Genomic DNA, 22668 nt, shown 5'->3' on the forward strand with positions numbered 1-22668 from the left:
AGTGATGATAAAGTGATAATTAATATCTTAAAATTTTAATAACTATCATATAAATATAATTTATTTTATTAAAAATTGGGAAATAATAAAAAATTATGATGGTAATATTTATGACTTGTCATCCTTTCTAGCGATGGTGTTAAGGATGAAAGTGGGTCCAAACCCGGACCGGATGGACCCGGACCCGGAAAACCCGGAACCGGTTAACGGGATTTTGTAGAACCGGAAACCGGACCGGTATATAGGAACCGGTTCCGGGTATGGTTCCGGGTAAAGTGGGTCTAGAACCGAAAAACCCAGAAACATCAAAGTGGGTAGGTTGGAACCGGATAAAGTGGGTTTAGAACCGGAAAACCCGTAAAAACCGGAATTTTTTGGTAATTACTTACTACTTAGTGGGTTGAACTTTGAAAATTTTCATATTGATATCCCGACTTTGGGGGACTATATCTCATTGAATATGAAACCAAAATTAACAAAATTATAGTCTAAAATCATGTACAAACTCTAAAATACACTCTGAAAAAAACCGCATGTCAATTCGACTTTAAACGAATGAGATATGCATGTGTTAACATTTTCACATAATACACAGTACAAAAACAAATAGCTGAAAAGTTGAAAATTTTCAGTTTTGATATCCCGACTTCGCAGGACTGTAAATCATTGAATGTTAAACTAAAAATGACAAAATTATAGTCTAAACTCATGTACAAACTGTAAACTACAAGTTGGAAAAAACCACATGTCAATCCGACTTCAAACGAATTAGATATGCATGTTTTAAAACTTTCACCGAATACAAAAAAACTGAAAACTAAAAATTTCCAGCTTTGATATCTCGACTTTCAGGGACTGTAAGTCAATGAATATAAAACTAAAAATAGCAAATTTATAGTCTAAAATCATGTACAAACTCTAAACTACATGTTGGAAAAAACCGCAAATCAATCGGAGTTGAAACGAATGTGATACACATCTTTTAAACGTTTCACAAAAACCGGTTCCGGTCCTAAAAGTGGTTCCGGTTCCAAACATTTGTTCCAGTTTTTAGACCCGGTTTACCCGGACCCGATGCACCCAAAGCCGGAACCCGGATAAAGCCATTTTTTAAACCCGGAACCGGAACAGGTTCTATATATTTCGGTTCCGGTCCGGTTTTCCGGTTCTAAATCTCATCCCTAGTTGGTGTCATGTCCGTTAGACAAAAAATATATAAAAAGTTAAAATGTTAATATTAAAACATAATTTTCTTGTCGAAAATTATTTATGTAATATTTTTTATAAAACAAAACTTTTAGTGGCATGTTGAATCATATGTCATTAATAGCTATAAATACTAATGACATAAAATGTTAAAAGCCATTAAATATATTAATTTTTTCAATGGCATACAAAAAGTGCCACTAAAAAATATGATATAGTGGCACATCAAACATATGTCATTAAAAATGTGTGCCACTGTATGTCATTTTATTTGTAGTGCATCTTATGTTGTTTAACCTAACTACCACTCAACATCCATACATCACATGTTAACAACCATCAGCTAACACACATCTATCAAATACGAAAAGTGATCCATGAATGATAGTTTATATGGAAACAAGTGAAGGGTGATTATCTATTTAAATTGTCATTCAAAGTTTACTTTTCACTCTCGATAGATGTGTGTAATTTGATGGTTGTTACCGGGTAATATATGCAGGTTGGGTGGTAATTAGGTTAAAGAACATAATAAAATATCTATATGTTCAAGAATCGTTGTGTAATGATATTTTCTAATAACATGTGATCATATAACGTCATGCCTAATAGCAAGTAGACACTTATTGATTGTGTATTAATAAATATTATCAAATCCTGTATTTGTCACGCCTAGCAAGTTACTTCTTACTATGACACCCACAACGATATATAGGAGGAACATAAAGACTTTGAAGTGGTTAACAAACAATAGAGAAGTACATAGTCAACCATTCTATTCCTAGAAATTAGCTAAAAATGTATTTTCTTTGTTTATAATAAAAAAATTTATATGTTTATAAATGATTTAATAATAATAATACCCATTAATTCCATAGTAATTTTCAGAAAAGTCCCAATATTTTGTTTTTTCGGGTAATTTTTAAAAAAATCCTAATATTTTGAGCAAACTAACGAAAAATGACAGAATACTGGCTAAATCTTTGAAACCGGGCAAAAAGGGTTTTTCGAAATTTTAACCGGTATTCTTTGCTTTTCTGTAAACAAAAATTAATTTGAGACTGTTTCATAAATTAGACTAAAATTATAAGACTTTTCTGAAGATTTCCCTAACTTTTATGAAGAATTTCTTCTCATTTAACTATGTTTGATAATGTCTAGCTTTTGTAAGGCAGGAGCCTTTGCTTCTTCTTTCACATAGGCATAAAATATTGATGGTGCGAGCAACATTAGAGAAGGGCTAAATGCAACATACTTTCACTGACTTGTTCATTATAACATCATCCTTTCATTTCTTTCTATTACATCATTATATTGTGAAAAAATCTACCCAATTATAGGAATGTCATCTTGATACAAAGCAAACCACAATTATATTTAGGAATGACATTCTTTATATAACTTTTTTATATACAGTTATTAATTTATTAGTTATCCATTTATAGTTTTAATATTACAAAGGAATATTAGAAATAATCTCTAAGGATAATCTATATAACTAATTATAAAAAACGATTTAAATATGATAATATATATCTCATATAAATAGACTGAAATTATACTTTTCAAAGTTTAGGGGGGAAATTAGAACTTTATTGATTTCAAATTTCATCTTGGATATAATCTTGACGCGGTGGTCGATGTGATAAAGCGACGATAGCTCTGTTTTCGCCATGGAGACAGTGGAAGAAGGTCAAAATCAACCTAAAATTAGGCGAAAACAGAGAAAATCTGAAAAAATCGTGGTGAAGGGTGAACTCGATTGAATCAGTGCTTTGCCAGATTGCTTGCTTCTTGAAATCCAGTGTCGTTTACCCACAACAAAAGACTCCATTAGAACAGGTACACTCTCCAAACGATGGAACCATCTTTGGACTTTGGTTCCTAATTTAACTTTTATACATGGTGGTAGACATACGTGGCCCAATTTCGCGTTATGCGTGGACAAAACCCTAATTCAATGTCGCCAGTTGAAACTTAAGAAATTCCAGGTGTGCTCCCGTTATTCTAGAGGATTTGTTGGATTTGAATCGCATATCAACAATTGGATTCGTTATGCTCTGAGATGTAATGTTGAAGAGTTTAATTTAACGTTACCTAAAGCGAAACGGAAGTTTTTGTTAGATCAATTTTTCTTCATCAACACATGTTTTACTTATCTGAAATTACAGGAGTGCGTATTTACTCCAATTGGAGCGATTAGTTGGAAAAATCTTAGGAGTTTGTGCATTGCATGTGGTAAGCTAAATGAAGATTTGATTGTAAACATATTATCCGGGAGTCCTTTATTGGAAACTTTGGAGTTGAAATTTTGCTATGGTTTTAAGAAAATGGATATTATTTCAAAGAGTGTTAAGAAGTTGGTGTTATCTGGATACTTGGATGTTGATAATGCAATCGATGCCCATATTATCGAAATTAATGCTCCTTATGTTTTATCACTGACAATCGAAGGTAACCTGAGGTTGTGGAAGCTTTTGTTGCTAAATGTGTCTTCTTTAGTCGAAGTTTACTTAAATTATGATATTTTCTTCACTTGGGACAAAACACGCGAAGAAACGGAAGACGAGATGTTTAAAGGATTTATACGAAAACTTCGCCACGTTAAGGAGCTTAAAATTGGGGTTTTCTGCTCTTTGGTATAATTTCTTTTGCTTTCACAATATATGCTTTTGTAAATTTCATATGATCATTAGTTGTATAGTAGTTTATTGATTATCCTTTGACAAACTTGTTTCAAGTATCCTTCTATTGTCTTCTCAATCAATCAGTGATCCTAATATAATGTCATTTTCACTGTCTTCTCATTTGTAGGTTCTTTCTCGTTTGCAAACTAAAGGTTTCATTGTCCCATCAAATATGAAGTTTCCAGTTGTTACTCATAACTACCAACATTAAGTGATTGATGATGCTTTGAGTTCATGCTTATGCAGTTTAGCTAACGTGACTGTTTTCATCTTTTTTTTTCCTGTTTTGTTTATGTAAAGTTTACTTGGATACCCTTCAAAATATTGATCTTTTCACCTTTTGATATGTGCTTTTTCTATTTAGCCAATGCACTGTTAGTTATTACCCAATGCATTTATTGTAGTTTAGTGGCTTTTTTTTTGCTCTTAATATATGACGCTTTTCTTTCACTAATGAAGCGTTTAAGATTACTTTAGCAAGGGTTTTAGCAAATTAATTCTTATATATTGTGGTTTAGTTTTGGTGAGAATTGTGAACTATACAAAGTTAACCCCTGATTCCACATTGAGAATGCAAATGAATTTTACCATATGACTAAAGATTACCAAATGGAAGCAAAGAACGAACACGGCTTGAGTAGTTGGCCTTCTTTTATGATCCGGGCAGCTGCCCAAATCAGAAAAAAATCATCCTTTCAATGCCAGTGGCCCCTGATGCAAGCATATGGGGTTCTTTACTTAGTGTTTCCCAAAAAAATGGAGACACCAAGATTGCAGAAAGTGCTTCGAAACGTATAATTAGTTTGAGTTTACATAATTCGGGATATTATGTTTAGGTATCGAATGTAGATGCTTCTTTACGGAAACCGAATCAAGTTACAAAGGTGTGAAAGTTAATAAAAGCTAAGGGATTTAAAACAAACGTGGGGCGTAGTTGGTTGGATATTGATGAAAAATTGATGCTTTTAGTAGTGGGGACAAGTGTTTTGAGCAATGCGAAGAGGTTAAGAAGTTGCTTGAGGAACTTGGTGAGTTAATAGCAAAAAGGGTATATTGGTAATTTGAAATCTGTTTTTCATGATGTTGGAGAGGATGAGAAAAGGGAGAATACTTTGTGTGAATAGTGAAAGGCTTGCAATTGCGTTTGGGTTGTTGAAATACGGGACCTGGATACGGGTTTGTAAGGATTGACATATTGTGACTAAGTATATATAAAAAATTGAGAGCAAATCTAGGTGGTGTGAAAAAAAAATTACGTGATATGTTTAGTTTCTTCTTGTCTTGTCCTGTTGTGTTGTGTTTTCTATCATGTATAATGAATGTGATCATACTGAGCGTACAAAATTAGCATCTCTTATTTTTTTTTTTTTCGAAACCAAAATAATAATAACAAAATGTAAGGCATCACAACTCAAAAGTATTAGATGATTATTGATTTACCGAGACAATCAATCCTCATCAAATCGTTCACTTACAAAGGGAAAATTGACGCATGGGCCGGAACTTGGTAACCAACTTCTCACAACCTTGCCAACTTTTTTGAATTATTGGGATACTAGAAAAGTTATCTTTCTATGACACTATAAGTAGAAACTTTCTTTCCATTAAGAGTTTTATACCACTTGTTTCTTGAAATATTCCAAGATAATTTGCAATCCATCCAAATGCAAGATCTAAGTATCCAATCGTTTCTCCACAGAAGAATTTCCGTCCATTAAACAGTTGCTTATTATTATTACTAGGTTACAACCCGTGTAATACACGGTGATAGTAAGTAAATTAACATTAATAATATAAAAACAAAGTAAATAATTAAAATTTTGCAATTAGTTATTTTAATATAAAAAAATTAGAAACTTCCAAAAGTAATCATCTACATTAAAAAAATTTCACATATTTTTTTATTTTTATAAAAAAATGAAGTTTCAAAGTCTCAAAATTTGTAATCCTCCATTTCACGCATGAAATTTATTTTATTTGCAAAATTTGTTTTTATGAAAATCTCACACCCAACGGATTTATTCAGCCACCTAGACCTTCTTACTCCTCATTTTGTTTTGACCTTCTTACCCTTTCTTGAATATGTAAATTGGAGTGGGGACTTAGCACAAACACCATTTTATAAGAGACATTGAATCACAAGCCAGAGACAATAGCAAGATATCAAACACTTGGGGAGAAACAACAGAACCAATCTACTTAATAAGTTATTTATTATTATTATTATTATAAACGACTCAAAGTAGCTTTACATAAATCGTAATAAAAAATGATTGAATATCACAAAACATTGATGATGTTAGCAAGGAAACACAAATCGATGATTTAATAATGCTGCATAATTTGTGTATTATTCTTTTAGAGTCATTTTGTTTTAGAAAAACTAACATTAATATACCAAAAAAAATCATTCTAAAATGTAACTTCATCACTTTCTAATCTCTGAATTGGACGTCACTCAAACGATTCTGTTAACACATGTCATATTCATTTCACACAAGGGTAAACCAAACATTTTCCTTCTTTTAAACGGTGGTAAGTCGTATAAAAGAGAGAAGGAAAACTGTAAATTATGTATGCTCCTTGTTGTAAGACATTTTACGACTTTTCCTCTGGGAAGTACAATTATATACATATACACATAGAACTACACATTATTTCTTGTACTATAGTACTATACTTCAAGAAACAACTAAAGAAAATTACCAATGCTCATAAAAACAACCAAACTTATATGAATAAGAACCGAAGAAACATGAATAAATAATGAAGACAATCTCAATCTGACATTCAATATTGATAAAGAAAAGTTCTAACAAACCAAATGTAAAGACTGACACATAAGATTTAATTATATGATCCAGTGAACATATTAAAGTATATGATCTAATTAAGCTTATTAACACTTTTAACTTATCAGATGTAAAGATGTTAAATGAGAACCAAGACAGAGGGAAGACCTGTTGGATTAGTGTCTAAGCTCGTAACTATATTTGGTAAGTACTTGACCCGGTTGTGCATGGTCCTTTTGGGTTGCCTTGACCAAAGCAACATGATAGGATGATTTATCAAGTGAGAGGTTATTATGGTTTATTAATATATTATATGAATAATGTATTAAAGGAGAAATCATATAGTTTAATTAATATTAGACAAGAATTAATTAAGAATTAATTCTGTGGCTAAAAGACATTAATTAAATAAAGGGGACTTAAACTGTCAAATGTGTGATAGTTGAGTATTGGGCTGAGAAGGCTCATGGAACTAGGCTTGGACGAAATTAGGGATGTGTCCATCCTAATTTCGGCCAAGAGGCCCTATTCCAGAAGCTTCCTTGGACTGCTTAAGGCCTAAGCTATCCATTAGGGTTTTGACTGAAACCCTAGCAACACCAGTATAAATAGGACCCCAAGGAATCCAATTTTTGGCCACTTGAACCCTAAGAGTCTTCTGACGCCGAAATTATGCCATCCCCTCTCTCTCAATTAGCATCCTCTTACTTGTGGTGTTTGTAAACCATTAGAGGAGTGACACTTGTGACTCTACGCTCCAAGGACAAGAAGATTCAAACTTTGAAGAAGAGGTAACCATCTAGATCTGTTTTCTTATGTCAATTTCGAATCATGTATGCTAGATCTAGGGTTTGTAAGTCTTGGATGAATTGCATGTACAATAGAGAAGCCTAGATCCAAGCTTTAGGGTTTGCATGAGCACATAGGATGTTATTTTGTGTAAAACCCATCAGTGGTATCAGAGCCTTGATTGGCTTCTATTATATTTGATGCTTTGTGTTTCATTCTTGCTTGAAAATCGAGTTTTTGGGTCTTCTTCCTGACAGACTCGGTGAGTCCCAATGTGGACTCGACGAGTAGGATGAACTCGACGAGTCTATAAGGGAACTCGGTGAGTCGGGTTGTCAGACATAGGGATATTCGAGATTTCTTGCTGTTTTGCTGAAGGATAATTACCAACAACGTTTTTGACTAATAAAATCCGAATTTTATTGTTGTTATATGTTTATCCTTACCAAAACAAAAGATAATTACCAATTATTTGAATAATTAATTCCTTATATGATAATATTTGATTATTTAAATTATTTGATGAATTATCTTGTGAATAAAATTGATTAGGTCAAATTTAGATAATCATTAAATTAAATGTTTAATTTTAAATTATTTGCTATTTGATCCTATGTGTTTTGAAAAGTTCAAAACTTGCCCTTAAGTTATGAAATTTAAATATTTGATTAAAAGTTTAATTGAGACTATTTAAATTTCAAACCCTAGAATTTTACAAGTTTAAAATTCAACCTTATACTTTATAATATTATAAGATTAATCTACATATATATATATATATATATATATATATATATATATATATATATATATATATATATATATATATAACTTAAATGCTAGTCTTACCGTTAGTAGGCCTCATTCACGAAGCTGATCTATAAGGGGGGTATAAGGTTATGTGTAACAGCCCGAAATTCAGGTACATCTATTTAGCCCTTCTTCTTTTTCCAAGGCATACCCCCATACTAGCTCATTTAATCTTGGAAGCCGAGATTTGTCCCATACTAGCTCATTTAGGGTTTAATCTTGGAAGCCGAGATTTGTCCCATACTAGCTCATTTAGGGTTGCTATGTGATAAAAATCCAGTCTTGGTTGTCAAAAGTTGTTCATGCATGAGTTATGGACCCTTAAAGGTTGGAAATGGAGTGGTTTGGGTGTTGGTGACTTCCACAGCCATGCAAAGGCGTAAAGTCACCGACTTTATGGGTTAAGTCGTATTAGAGAAGTCAGATCTGGAATTTGGACGCAAGTCTTAACTGATTAAGACCCAAAAATCAAAGAAGACTGAAACTGGGATTTACGCCGGGCGTAATCCCAGTACGCGGGGCGTAGGGGTCGCGTTCCCCCGTTTCTGTAAGGTTGCCGGGTACGCCCAGCGTACATGTCGGTACGCGCGGCGTAACCCGGAGAGTTGATTTTTGTTGACTTTTAGGGTTATTGGTCAACATTTGGACTTTGGGTCAAGGAGAGGTAAAATGGTCTTTTACCCTTCTGAGGGATCATAGAAGAGGGTTTAATCTAGCCTTTAAGAGCCATTTCTTATTGAGGATATTTTGTATGTGATTAGGCGGGGGCAAGATCAGTAGATTCGTGTGCGAGATCATCCGAGATACCCGAGGTGAGTTTTCTCACTATACATTACCTAGAGTGGTATTTATGTGTAGACCAGAGGGTCTTGTATGCTATGTGTATGTATGAGATTATGTGCAGTGTGTTATATGTATGCTATGTATTGTATAGACCGGACCGGAGGGTCCAACGATATAGACCGGACCGAAGGGTCCAATGATACAGACCGGACCGGAGGGTCCAACGAGCTATGACCGGACCAGAGGGTCCAACGAGCTACGGGACTGGAGGGTCCCGCTGAGACACATCGGACCGGAGGGTCGTATTGTAGCCTCGAGTGGCGTATGTGTTGTATGTGGTATATTGGGAACTCACTAAGCTTTTATGCTTACAGTTGTTGTGTGATGTGTTTCAGGTACTAGCGAGGATCGCGGGAAGGCGCCGGCATGATTCGTACACACGAGAGAGGATTCATTTATATGAGATCTTGGGACATGTTTTTGTAATGATACAGAGATTTATTATGATTTTGTGATTTTTATGTGGTTGAAAGTATGTTTTGAAATGAAAAATTGTTTTGAAAATTTACGTTGTTACAAGTTGGTATCAGAGCCTTGGTTTGAGAGATTCGGGTGCACCTTCGGGCGTATCTAAACTCAAACTGAGGATTTGAGAGATTTTCAAAATAAAATTCACAAAATTTTATTAAAGAGTAAAATGTTTTGAAAGAGCAGAGCAGAGCAGTGTGTACGATCAGCCAGCGCCCGAACGGTGATTTCCTAAAATACCCTTACCTTATGTGTTATGAGATATTATGAGATATTATGCATGCTAGAGTAGGCTAGGTAATCATATTAGGACTAGAGTGGCCTGATTTGTGATGCCTTAGCCTAGGAATGATTTTGCTGCTATGTGATGCTTGAGAGCGAATAGGTAGCAGTGAGGAGCTGTTGAGAGGCCTACCGAAGGGTAGCCTATGCCAGTGAGATGTAGTGTACTTGTGATCTGGGATCCAAGGAGGAGGACTTAGAGTGAATGCTGATGCGGTGTGGACGGTAGTATAGGGCCTGTACTACTGAAGACACCGGAGCAGTGCGCACCCTAAGTAAGAATCCATTGGGTACTAAGGAGCAAGTAGGGTTGAGTTATCGAGTGCGAGTATACTCGAGCGAGTCTCTGATATCTTGTGTTGTATTTAAGAGAGACATCATGGTTGGAACACGCCACCGACCAGGGACTAGCGAGGGGGTTGTGAGTGATGAGGAGCTCCGCCAGATGACTCATGATGAGGTGGCTGCTGCCATCCGCACTGAGATTCCAGAGATGTTCGGGTCTATCAAGACCACAATGATGGAGGCTTTTGATGAGCGGTACGCCACTCTTACTGATGCAGTTGTCGTTGCGGCCACCGCAGCCGTAGCTGCTGCCAGGCCGCAGGGGGGGGGGTGACTCGTTGTTGTACAGAGAGTTCAGCAACACGAAGCCACCAAAGTTTGATGGGACGCAGGATCCAATTGCTGCTATGAGATGGATTACCGATATTGAGGGTTGTCTCTATACCTGCTCGTGTCCAGAGCATCTGAGGGTTCGGTTTGCGCTGAACCAACTTCGCTTGGGAGCAAAGGACTGGTGGAAGTTTGTGACGGCAGACTTCACTACGGCAGAGCTGACTGCGGTGACCTGGGAGAGGTTCACCACGATGTTTCGAGATGAGTATGTTCCTCCGGTGGAGAGGGAGCGATTGGCTCAGGAGTTCTTGACCCTCAAGCAGGGTACTGATTCGGTTACTGTGGTTACCCGGAAGTTTCATGAGAGGGCGATGTTTTGCCCTGAGCAGGTGTCTACTGAGCAGGCACGTATGAGCCGGTACTTGGGTGTTTTGAGGAGGGATATACGGGAGTTCGTGTCGAACTCGACTTACCGGACATTTGCTGAGCTCCAGGAAAATGCCCGGAAGAGGGAGATTGAGCTGGAGACGCAGGCCAGGGAGGAGGCCGAGTCTCAGAGGGTGGATCGGCGACCGGCACAGTCTCAGCCGGCAGCCAAGCGGGCAAAGCCCGCTAATTCAAGATCTGGGGGTCCGAAGGGCCGCACTTGTGGAAAGTGCGGCAAGAGCCACGAGGGGACATGCAGAGTTTGGGTGTGTTATAAATGTGGAAAGGAGGGGCATTATGCGAGGGACTGCCCCAAGGGATTCTCGGTTTGCTTTCATTGCAACCAGACCGGCCATCGGAAGGCCGAGTGCCCATAGCTACTGCAGGGATCAGCGCAGGGATATGCGCCTGCTGTTCGAGCTACAGAGAGTCGGTCGGCGAAGGCCGAGGCGCAGAAGGCTCGCGGGAGAGCCTTCCAGTTGACAGCGGAGGAGGTCCGCGCAGCACCCGATGTGGTAGCTGGTATGTATTCTTTCCTCTGTTTATTTTGAGTTTGTGATATTATGCTTATTTTGTGATATGCATAGGTACATTTCTTGTGTGTTCTGTACCTGCTTTGGTGTTGTTTGACTCGGGTGCGAGTCGGTCTTTTGTGTCGATAGCGTTTAGTCGACACATCAGTGTTCAGCGAGAGGCGTTGAGTCGACCTCTACGAGTTTCTATAGCCGACGAGAGAGCAGTGTATGCTACGGATGTGATTCGAGGATGTGCGCTCGAGATCTTCGGTGTCGAGTTTCCGATTGATCTGGTCCCGATTGCGATGGGGGACGTGTGTGTTATGGTGGGTATGGATTGGTTGAGCCGATTTGGGGCTGTGATAGACTGCGAGCGACAGTTGGTGACGATACGAGACCCTAGTGGGGGAGTACTTACGGTGTACGGCGAGGGTACCCGTTCTGGCTCAGCATTTTGTTCGGCCGCTAGAGCGAGACAGAGTCTACATCAGGGCTGTAGTGGGTTTGTGGCCTATGTGGTGGATACGAGAGTAGATGCAGAGAGACCGAGGTCGGTCGATGAGGTCCCGATAGTGCGTGAATTCCCGGATGTTTTCCCCAAGGAGTTGTCGGGTGTGCCTCCCGAGAGGCAGGTAGAGTTCCGTATTGACTTGGTTCCGGGGGCAGCGCCTATCGCTAAGGCGCCCTATCGCCTTGCGCCACCAGAGATGCAGGAGTTATCCTCGCAGCTTCAGGAGCTGCTGGGGAAGGGACTTATACGGACGAGTAGCTCGTCGTGGGGAGCGCCGATCCTTTTTGTCAAGAAAAAGGATGGTTCACACCGGATGTGCATTGATTACCGGGAGCTGAACAAACTGACGGTCAAGAACCGTTACCCCTTACCGAGGATTGACGATTTATTCGATCAGTTGCAGGGAGCGTCTTGGTTTTCCAAGATCGACTTGAGGTCTGGATATCATCAGATGAGAGTACGAGATGAGGATATCCAGAAGACAGCGTTCAGGACTCGTTACGGGCATTACGAGTTCGTGGTGATGCCTTTCGGGCTCACCAATGCACCGGCGGCGTTCATGGATCTCATGAACAGAGTGTGCAGACCGATGTTGGATCGTTCGGTGATCGTGTTCATCGATGATATATTGGTGTATTCGAGATCTAGAGAGCAGCACGAGGAGCATTTGAGGGAGATACTTGGAGTTTTGAGATCGGAGAGGCTGTATGCCAAATTCTCCAAGTGTGATTTTTGGTTACGAGAGGTCCAGTTCCTAGGGCACCTCGTTAACCAGAATGGGATATTGGTCGATCCGGCCAAGATTGAGGCAGTGATGAGTTGGGAGGTACCGAGATCCCCTATCGAGATCAGGAGTTTCTTAGGGTTGGCTAGCTATTATCGGAGATTTATCAGGGATTTCTCCAAGATCGTCGTGCCACTCACCAGGTTGACCCGGAAGGGTGTTGCTTTTTCATGGGGCCCAGAGCAGCAGGCCTCCTTCGAGACACTTCGCCAGAGACTGTGCGAAGCCCCAATGTTAGCCCTTCCGGAGGGGATGGAGGACTTTGTGGTGTATTGTGACGCATCGATATCGGGGCTGGGAGCGGTGCTGATGCAGAGAGGGCATGTGATAGCATACGCATCGAGGCAGCTAAAGCCTCACAAGACGAGGTATCCCACCCACGATCTGGAGCTGGGGGCAGTAGTGTTCGCCCTCAAGATCTGGCGTCACTACCTGTATGGGGTTCGGTGTACTATATACACGGACCATAAGAGCTTGAAGTATTTGATGGATCAGCCCAACCTGAACATGCGTCAGAGGAGATGGTTGGATGTGGTGAAGGATTATGATTGCGAAATCCTATACCACCCGGGCAAGGCTAATGTTGTAGCTGATGCCCTGAGTCGCAGGGCGGAGAGTGCCCCTATACGAGACTTTTGTATGCGATTGACAGTGATGACTCCGGTGTTGGACACCATTCGAGGGGCCCAGGCTGAGGTCGTGAGACCGGAGAACCGGAAGAGAGAGCGGGTTATCGGACATGTATCGGAGTTCGTTACCGATGGTCGAGGACTTATGACCTTGCAAGGTCGGATCTGGGTACCGTTCGTGGGTGGAACGCGTACCATCTTGATGGAGGAGGCGCATAGATCGAGGTTCTCGATCCATCCCGGGGCCACTAAGATGTATTTGGACCTGAAGAGAGAGTATTGGTGGCCCTGTATGAAGATGGATGTTGCATGGTTCGTTGAGAGGTGTTTGACCTGTTGCAGGGTTAAGGCCGAGCACCAGAGACCGCATGGTAAGTTGCAGCCGTTGGAGGTTCCTGAGTGGAAATGGGAACAGATTACCATGGATTTATCACCAAATTGCCGAGGACGACAAGGGGCGTCGATGCAATTTGGGTGATTGTGGACAGGTTGACGAAGAGCGCTCATTTCCTTGCTATCAGTGAGAGCTCTTCCGCTAAGAGGTTGGCAGAGTTGTACGTGAGAGAGGTGGTATCACGGCATGGGGTGCCGATCTCGATCGTCTCAGATCGAGATGTGCGTTTCACTTCCAGATTCTGGAAGAAATTTTAATGAGGAGTTGGGTACGAGGCTACATTTTAGTACCGCATACCACCCCCAGACAGACGGGCAGAGTGGGCGGACGATTCAGACTCTCGAGGAAATGCTTCGGGCATGTGTATTGGACTTCGGAGGGAGTTGGGACACATATTTGCCTTTGGCTGAGTTTTCCTATAACAACAACCATCATTCGAGCATCGGTATGCCACCCTTTGAGCTGTTGTATGGAAGGAGGTGTCGGACTCCCATTTGCTGGGGTGAGGTCGGGCAGCGTGTGATGGGTAGTACAGAGATAGTGATTCAGACGAAAGAGCAGATACAGCAGGTCAGACAGAGGTTGTTGACAGCTCAGAGTCGCCAGAAGAGTTACGCGGATAGGCGACGATCCGAGCTTGAGTTCCGGGTGGGAGACTTCGTACTCCTGAAGGTGTCTCCTTGGAAAGGAGTGATCCGTTTCAGGAAGAGGGGCAAGCTGGGGCCCCGGTACATTGGTCCTTTTAAGGTGAGCGCGAGGGTGGGCAGAGTAGCATATCGGTTGGAGCTACCTGCGGAGCTGAGCCAGATTCATGATACCTTCAACGTGTCTCAACTGAGGAAGTGTATTGCCGACGAGACAGCAGTGGTACCGCTGGAGGATATTCAGGTGGATGCGAGCCTGAATTATGCTGAGAGGCCAATCGCGATTGTGGATCGGAAGATCAAGGTTCTGAGGAACAAGGAGGTGCCTCTGGTTCAAGTCCAGTGGTTACATCGGAGAGGGTCCGAGCTGACTTGGGAGCTAGAGTCAGAGATGCGGGAGCAGTGTCCGGAATTGTTTGCAGCATGAGACTTCGAGGGCGAAGTCTGGTTCTAGTGGGGGAGAATTGTAACAGCCCGAAATTCAGGTACATCTATTTAGCCCTTCTTCTTTTTCCAAGTTGTCAAGTTGGCCCTTAAAAGGAAATGCTAGGCTTGTGAGTACGTTGGGCGTACTGAGGAGTACGCTGCGCGTACTCGCGCGCTTAATTGGTACGCGGGTTCATCCGGGTACGCTGGGCGTAACCGGCCCAGATGCAAAACCCTAATCCTTTGAGCCTCCCTATTTAAAGAACCTTATGACCCTTTGTTGGCCACCCTTCTTCAGAGACTTATTTCCTCAAAACCCTAAATATCTTTCATATAGCAAGGAAGTACCTTGGAAGAGCTTGTTGGTGTGTTCTTAGCCATTTGAGTGAAGTGAAAAGCTTTGGAAGAGGAAGAGTTAGAGCTCAAGCTTGTGGATCCGAGATTAGCAGTGAAAGAAGCTTCATTTTGAGGTAAAAAGCTTCAAGCTTGACATCTTTTCTGTTCATGCTTTGTAAAGAGAAGTTTTAGGGTTTTTGTCCCCAAGTTCATAGCTTTATGAGTTGTTGAGTTCTTGGAAGCCGAGATTTGTCCCATACTAGCTCATTTAGGGTTGCTATGTGATAAAAATCCAGTCTTGGTTGTCAAAAGTTGTTCATGCATGAGTTATGGACCCTTAAAGGTTGGAAATGGAGTGGTTTGGGTGTTGGTGACTTCCACAGCCATGCAAAGGCGTAAAGTCACCGACTTTATGGGTTAAGTCGTATTAGAGAAGTCAGATCTGGAATTTGGACGCAAGTCTTAACTGATTAAGACCCAAAAATCAAAGAAGACTGAAACTGGGATTTACGCCGGGCGTAATCCCAGTACGCGAGGCGTAGGGGTCGCGTTCCCCCATTTCTGTAAGGTTGCCGGGTACGCCCAGCGTACATGTCGGTACGCGCGGCGTAACCCGGAGAGTTGATTTTTGTTGACTTTTAGGGTTATTGGTCAACATTTGGACTTTGGGTCAAGGAGAGGTAAAATGGTCTTTTACCCTTCTGAGGGATCATAGAAGAGGGTTTAATCTAGCCTTTGAGAGCCATTTCTTATTGAGGATATTTTGTATGTGATTAGGCGGGGGCTAGATCAGTAGATTCGTGTGCGAGATCATCCGAGATACCCGAGGTGAGTTTTCTCACTATACATTACCTAGAGTGGTATTTATGTGTAGACCAGAGGGTCTTGTATGCTATGTGTATGTATGAGATTATGTGCAGTGTGTTATATGTATGCTATGTATTGTATAGACCGGACCGGAGGGTCCAACGATATAGACCGGACCGAAGGGTCCAATGATACAGACCGGACCGAAGGGTCCAACGATATAGACCGGACCGAAGGGTCCAATGATACAGACCGGACCAGAGTGTCCAACGAGCTATGACCGGACCAGAGGGTCCAACGAGCTACGGGACTGGAGGGTCCCGCTGAGACACATCGGACCGGAGGGTCGTATTGTAGCCTCGAGTGGCGTATGTGTTGTATGTGGTATATTGGGAACTCACTAAGCTTTTATGCTTACAATTGTTGTGTGATGTGTTTCAGGTACTAGCGAGGATCGCGGGAAGGCGCCGACATGATTCGTACACACGAGAGAGGATTCATTTATATGAGATCTTGGGACATGTTTTTGTAATGATACAGAGATTTATTATGATTTTGTGATTTTCATGTGGTTGAAAGTATGTTTTGAAATGAAAAATTGTTTTGAAAATTTACGTTGTTACATTATGGCCTATAAAATGACCGTTTAATGGGTGTCCACTCTCACCCACCGCTTCCTTGATTGGTGGAGAGTCGTTAGCCGAACGGGTAGGATAGGGCAACCCTTTCCTCATTAAAAATATAATGAATCTATAAAAGTGACTAAATGTTTTTACAAAATTCCCAATCTTAGTTACTTTAGGCAAAAGTGAATTGATGCAATTCCATGAAATTACACTTTGTACCCTTGCTAAGACGTTAATGGAGCATGTGTGGTTAACCGGCACACTAATTGGGTTCTAAGCAAAGGTGGCAAAGGGTGACTCATTGTTTTTCATCATTCGATGGAGCGTGTGTGGTTAACCGGAACATCGAATAGGTGACTATAACAATGAGGGCAGCATGTACATTTGCATGGTTATTCACACCCGCTTTGTGATCCTCAGCATCCCAGTCACAAACTTGAGGGGCATACCGAGATTTAAACATGCCATTGAAATGTTCAATGAATCTCAAAAGATCTAGGAGTTTTCAATACATTTAAAACTTAATCTCTTTTTCGTTTTTCATGGTGGAAGATTAGTGAATCGTCATTCACTTAACTTCAAATTATTTACTTGTTAGATTACGACATCCCTCTTCTAATTTGTAAATAATGTTGTTGGATCCTAGCCCTAATTTCTCATTTGGGTGTTTAATTGGGGATTCATTTCTAATCAAACTTTGTTCTTTTTCCTTTTCAGATGTCGAACGTCAACAACAATGCTTCCGGCTCAAATTCCTCCGGCTCGTTCTCACTCATGAACTTGTGTGGGAGAGTGATCTTTGACGGGTCCAATTTCAATGATTAGATCCGTAACATCCGAATGGTCACTCGTTACGAGGACAAAGAGTATATCTTCGATGAGAAGCTGAAGGAAATCAACATCAACACTGCCTCTGCTAAAGAAATCGCGGCCTTTGAGGCCCATGAGCGTGATGCTATGAAAGTCCATTGCATCATGCTGGAGACTATGACTGCAGAACTCCTGAAGTCCTATGAGGACATGTATCCCTATGAAATGCATCAAGATCTGCTGGACCGGTACCACCAGAGCGCTAGGCAAGAAAGGTACGAGATCATCACTTTGATGATCACTACCAAAATGGGTAGCGGAGAGTCCCTTACCGCCCATCTGCAAAAGATGTAGAGATATGTCGATCGCCTGCTAAAGTTGAATATGAACTTTGATGAAGAGCTGGCGATTGACATCATCCTTCACTCCTTGCCTCCTTGCTACAACCAGTTCTGCATGACTTACCACATGAATAAGGAAGAGGTCACTTTGAGCAAGCTTCAAGGCTTGTTAAGGACTGCTGAGAGCAATCTCAAAGATAAGTCTGTTGCATCAACTCCTACTCCCGCTGCTGCCCCAGTCTTGGCAATTGGGCAAGGGAAGGGTAAGAAGAGGAAGGCTCCCTCAAAGAGCAACCACAAGGGAAAGTCCCAAGATGACACCTCTTCTAGTGGAACCAAGGTTGGTTCTGCTAAACCCAACTCCAACCCTAAGGAGGTAGAGTGCCACCACTGCCACAAGATAGGGCATTGGAAACGAAGCTGCCCAGAGTATCTGCAAGCAATCAAGGATGGGAAGATCAAGCCATCCTACGCAGGTATATACACTATTAAATCTAATAATTCATCACATGCTATTTCTTGGGTACTTGATACAGGATGTGGTTTTCACATTTGTTCTTATTTGCAGGGCCTAAGAAGAAATAGGGATGTGGAGCATGGGAAGATAAATTTGATCATGGGGAACAGAAGATCGTCGCCTGTCACCAAGATCGTAATTTACTCTTTGATGCTCAGTAGTAGATTAGGATTAGATTTAAATAATTGTTGTTATTCGCCAGATATGGCAAGAAACATCATTTCATTTCATGGTTTGTATAGACGAGGTTTTAGATATTCATTTGATAATGAAAAAGGTTTTATTAATGCTTATCTTAATGGTGTTTTCTATTTTTAAGCATTGCCTTGTAATGGAATATATGAAGCTGTGATGGTTGTAGACAATTTAGGAAATGATGTGTTGTGTATTGATTCTTCCAATAGTTTGGATAAAGCATGCTTCTGGCATTGTTGTCTTGGACATGTCAACAAGAAACGCATAGAACAACTCCAAAAGGATGGAGTGTTGGAGTCATTCGACCTTAGGGACGATGACATGTGCGAGTCTTGTTTACTTGGAAAGATGACAAAGTCAGCCTTCACTGGCACTTGTGAAAGGGGTGAGGGTTTATTGGATCTCATACACACCGATGTGTGTGGGCCCTTTAGATCCACCACAAGGGATGCAAGCCGCTTCTATATGACTTTTACCGATGATTATAACAGATATGGGTATATCTACTTAATCAAGCACAAATCAGAAACCTTTGAAAAGTTCAAAGAGTTTAAACAAGAAGTGGAGAATCAGTTGGGCAGGAAAATCAAAATGCTTTGATCCGATTGAGGTGGAGAGTACCTAAGTCTTGAATTCCACGACTACCTCAAGGAATGCAGAATCGTTTCGCAATTGACGCCACCTAGGACACCGTAGTTGAACGGTGTGGCTGAGAGGCATAATCGAACCTTGCTAGACATGGTTCATTCCATGATGAGTCGTGCTTTGCTACCTATCTCATTCTGGGGGTATGCCTTAGAGACTGCCGTCCATATCCTTAACTTAGTCCCTACGAAGAAGGTTGCCAAAACACCTCACGAGATGTGGACAAGGAAAGCTCCCTCGTTAGCACATATCAAGGTTTGGGGTTGCGAGGCTTTTGTAAGACGAGAGACTCACGACAAGCTCGAGCCTCGTAGTGAGCGGTGTATTTTCATCGGCTACCCGCAGAAGTCCTTTGGATATCTGAAAGGCCCCAAACTTTCATACTAAAGACATTGTTACTCCAAGTTACTCCAAAACATGCTACATGAAACATGATAATTTAACAAGTTTAGTAAAGTGTATGTTACAAATACCTCCTCCTTTTGAGGATTTCGTCCCCGAAATCACACCGATTTAAATAACTGGGGATATTTCGTTCTTATCTCATTCTTACTTTCCCAAGTATAATTTGGGCTTCGATGATGTTTCCACTTAATAAACACTAACTCTACTTCTTTATTACGTAAATCAACCGTTATCTGGTTTATAATCTCTTCGGGCTCTTCTACATATCTTACTTTATTATCCAATTTCACCTCGGATAACGGGACCGTTTCACCATATATGCTTAAACATTTACACAGATAACTTACATGAAACGCATAATGAATACCTGCCAAATCTTCCGACAATTCCAAGCGGTATGCTTGCTTACCAATTCTCTGGATGATTTTGAAAGGTCCAACAATTTTAGGACTCAATTTTTCCTTTCTTCCCAAATCGCATAATGCCTTTCCATGGGAATACCTTCAGCATTACGAATTCATTCACCTGGAGTTCTATAGGTCGTCTTCTCTTTACTGCATAGGACTTTTGTCGATCATGGGCCGCTTTTATTCTTTCTCGTACAATTTTAATCTTATTAGTGGTGTCTTGAATCATTTCAGGACCACTAAGGACTTTCTGTCCTACATCATGCCAACATAGTATGACATTTACGCCTATATAATGCTTTATATACCTTCAGTATATTTTCTACTGTTTGGATTGTTCTTTTCTTCTGACCATCAGTCTGGGATGATAGGCTGTGCTAAGAGTAACACGAGATCCCATTTCACATTGCATACTTGCCCAAAAATGAGAAGTGAAGCAAGTATCACGATTGGAAATAATCTTTAGTGGCACACCATTTCTCGCATCAGTTTCATCCAAGTATACTTGTGCGTATTTCTCCATTGAAGCTGTTTCGCGCATGGCAAGAAAATGTGCACTCTTAGTTAGTCGGTCGATAACTACCCAAATGCTATCATTCTGTCTAGCAAACTTTGGCAATTGGAGCAGCACTAGACATAAAGCCAGTTCAGAATTCTATTTGCCTATCGGGGGAAGACCAGGCAAATCATCGGGGAAAAATATCAGGATTTTCATTATTAACGGGAACATCATTTACAGTTTTCTTCCCCTCTTTTGAGATATCAACTGTATAAGTCGGATAAATAGAATATCCCTTCGATATAAACTTACGAGTTTTTAAGAAAAAAATTATTATTTTCACCGTAGACATAAATAAAATCCTCCCTTCGATAGGGATGAATACCATCTTTTCGTAGTACAATAGTTCTGCATGGTTCTTTGACAACCAATCCATGCCGAGAATAATTTCAAAGTTGGGCAAAGAGATAGGAATCAGGTTAGCAAGAAAGCTATAACCTTCAATTTCTATGACACAATCTCTATAGACTTCATCAGCAAGTAATGATATACTTCCTATGGTATCTACATGAGATGATTGGATGAATGCGTAACAAGTAATTTGAAAAGAATACGTGAATTCTGAAGATACAAAAGAATCTGAGGCATCAGAATCAAATAAGGTGTGAGCAGGTCTAGAATTTGACGAGAAAAGTACCGGTGACAACATTCGGGTCCCCGCGTGCCTCATCTGCGATAATCTGGTATGCATGGCCTTTAGCTTTTGGCACCTCCTCTTTTTTAGTTGAAGTACTCATCGGTTGTTGAACGGAAGCTTGACTTCCCACCATCTGGCTAAAAAAAGTAGGGCAGAAACGCTTTATGTGGCCAATAGAACCACAAGCATAACATGTAACATTCTTCCTCGGGCAAACGTGCTTCACGTGACCCTTTTCTCCGCATCCATAGCAAATCACTGGTCCTTTTCTGTCCTTCATTGACCCTTGTGATTCTTTCTACATTTTCGACACGATGGTGACTGAAGAGAAAAAGATTGTGACCTACCGCGATCACGAAAGGTATTATGAGATTGTACTTGTCTGCTAGAATCAGATCAAGCAGATCGAGCTGATGGAATAAAGAAAACAGAGACAGTTTGATCAACACGTGGATGCTTCGGAACAGAAAGAGTGGCACCACATATTTCAAAGTCATAATCACGCTTTTGTGCATACCCAACAATTTTGTCGAATGATAGAATATTTCGATTAATTATTAATTCACAGATTTCATACCGTAATCCTTCCATGAATAACTAAATTTTCATCGTCTTCATAACAGGAAGCATCTCTGACTAATGGTTGCTCAATCCTTTAATGAAGATCATTATATTTCTATCGACTACTTTGAACATTTCCTTCTTCAATCTTCCGACTGAAATTTCGTCGCTACACAAAACATGGTTCTCTGAACCAATCAATGCAGATCTATATTAGTCGGACTCGATTCTTTACGACCATTAAGGTCTGAATGAAAATCATTTTCTTAGTCATCACCGAAACGAAGGTAATGACATACTCGAACAAAAACAAAATCGATTACAAGCTTCTTGGTAACCTTGTGACTTTCCCTGATCCAAGTGTGAGTCTTGTGCTTCCAATAGTATAGGCCTCTACTACTATTCACACCTACTCATACTCGTCCCAAGTATTGTCTTGCAGTTCCCAAGTCACCATTCAAAAGTTTACACAAAACAACTTTTCACACCTAAGTGTGTTTAAACAAGTACATACAACAATTTCTCCTAGACTCAACTAAGGATTTCACGTTTCTATCAAACATATCTTGGATTTCTTAAATTCACCTTCTAGAATTCTTTTTATGTATAAGCTCGATCTAGCATATTCTAATACTCTTTCATAGGTCGATAGAAATTTTACTTCCAATTCTTCATATAAATTCTTTCTCGGGTAGTGTCTACTCTACAAGACACACTATACTCGAATTTACTCTAGCAACATGGAGACAAGCGGTCTCCAACTACCTACATCATCTTCTAACTCATGCAAACCATCGTGCACATTTGTTCGTTTCATTATCCTTTCATGACATCGTCATTTCTGTATATGAGTAAGTTTTCTTCTGATGGTTGTATCTTTTAAGTCTAATTCATAGGAGTCTATCCTAAGAAGTCCGCATTATAGCTGCATCTCAGCATGTTCTACTAGCTTCGACTCGGTTCTCTGTCATTTCTAACAACAACATCTCTTCTCATGC

General features: G+C 40.4%; 1 protein-coding gene across 1 annotated transcript; it reads left to right on the top strand.

Moving 5' to 3' along the window:
- Positions 1-2879: 2879 nt before the first annotated feature.
- LOC145157535 (F-box protein At5g03100-like) lies at positions 2880-4104 on the top strand. The gene is made up of 3 exons (XM_079076561.1): positions 2880-2951; positions 3378-3845; positions 4021-4104. Exons 1-3 carry the CDS (start codon positions 2880-2882, stop codon positions 4102-4104), a joined length of 624 nt encoding a protein of 207 aa, XP_078932687.1.
- Positions 4105-22668: the final 18564 nt, after the last annotated feature.

The sequence above is a fragment of the Lactuca virosa genome, chromosome 2 (assembly GCF_052849685.1).
Source record: "Lactuca virosa cultivar CGN04683 chromosome 2, Lactuca_virosa_CGN04683_v6, whole genome shotgun sequence".
Taxonomy (NCBI): Eukaryota; Viridiplantae; Streptophyta; class Magnoliopsida; order Asterales; family Asteraceae; genus Lactuca; species Lactuca virosa.

What these genes read in the sequence shown, in the direction of transcription:
- LOC145157535 (XM_079076561.1), top strand. Translation starts at nt 2,880, where the DNA reads ATGGAGACAGTGGAAGAAGGTCAAAATCAACCTAAAATTAGGCGAAAA. An exon ending in GAAAATCTGAAAAAATCGTG is followed by an intron (nt 2,952 to 3,377) that starts GTGAAGGGTGAA and finishes CTGAAATTACAG; the next exon opens with GAGTGCGTATTTACTCCAAT. An exon ending in TTGGGGTTTTCTGCTCTTTG is followed by an intron (nt 3,846 to 4,020) that starts GTATAATTTCTT and finishes TCTCATTTGTAG; the next exon opens with GTTCTTTCTCGTTTGCAAAC.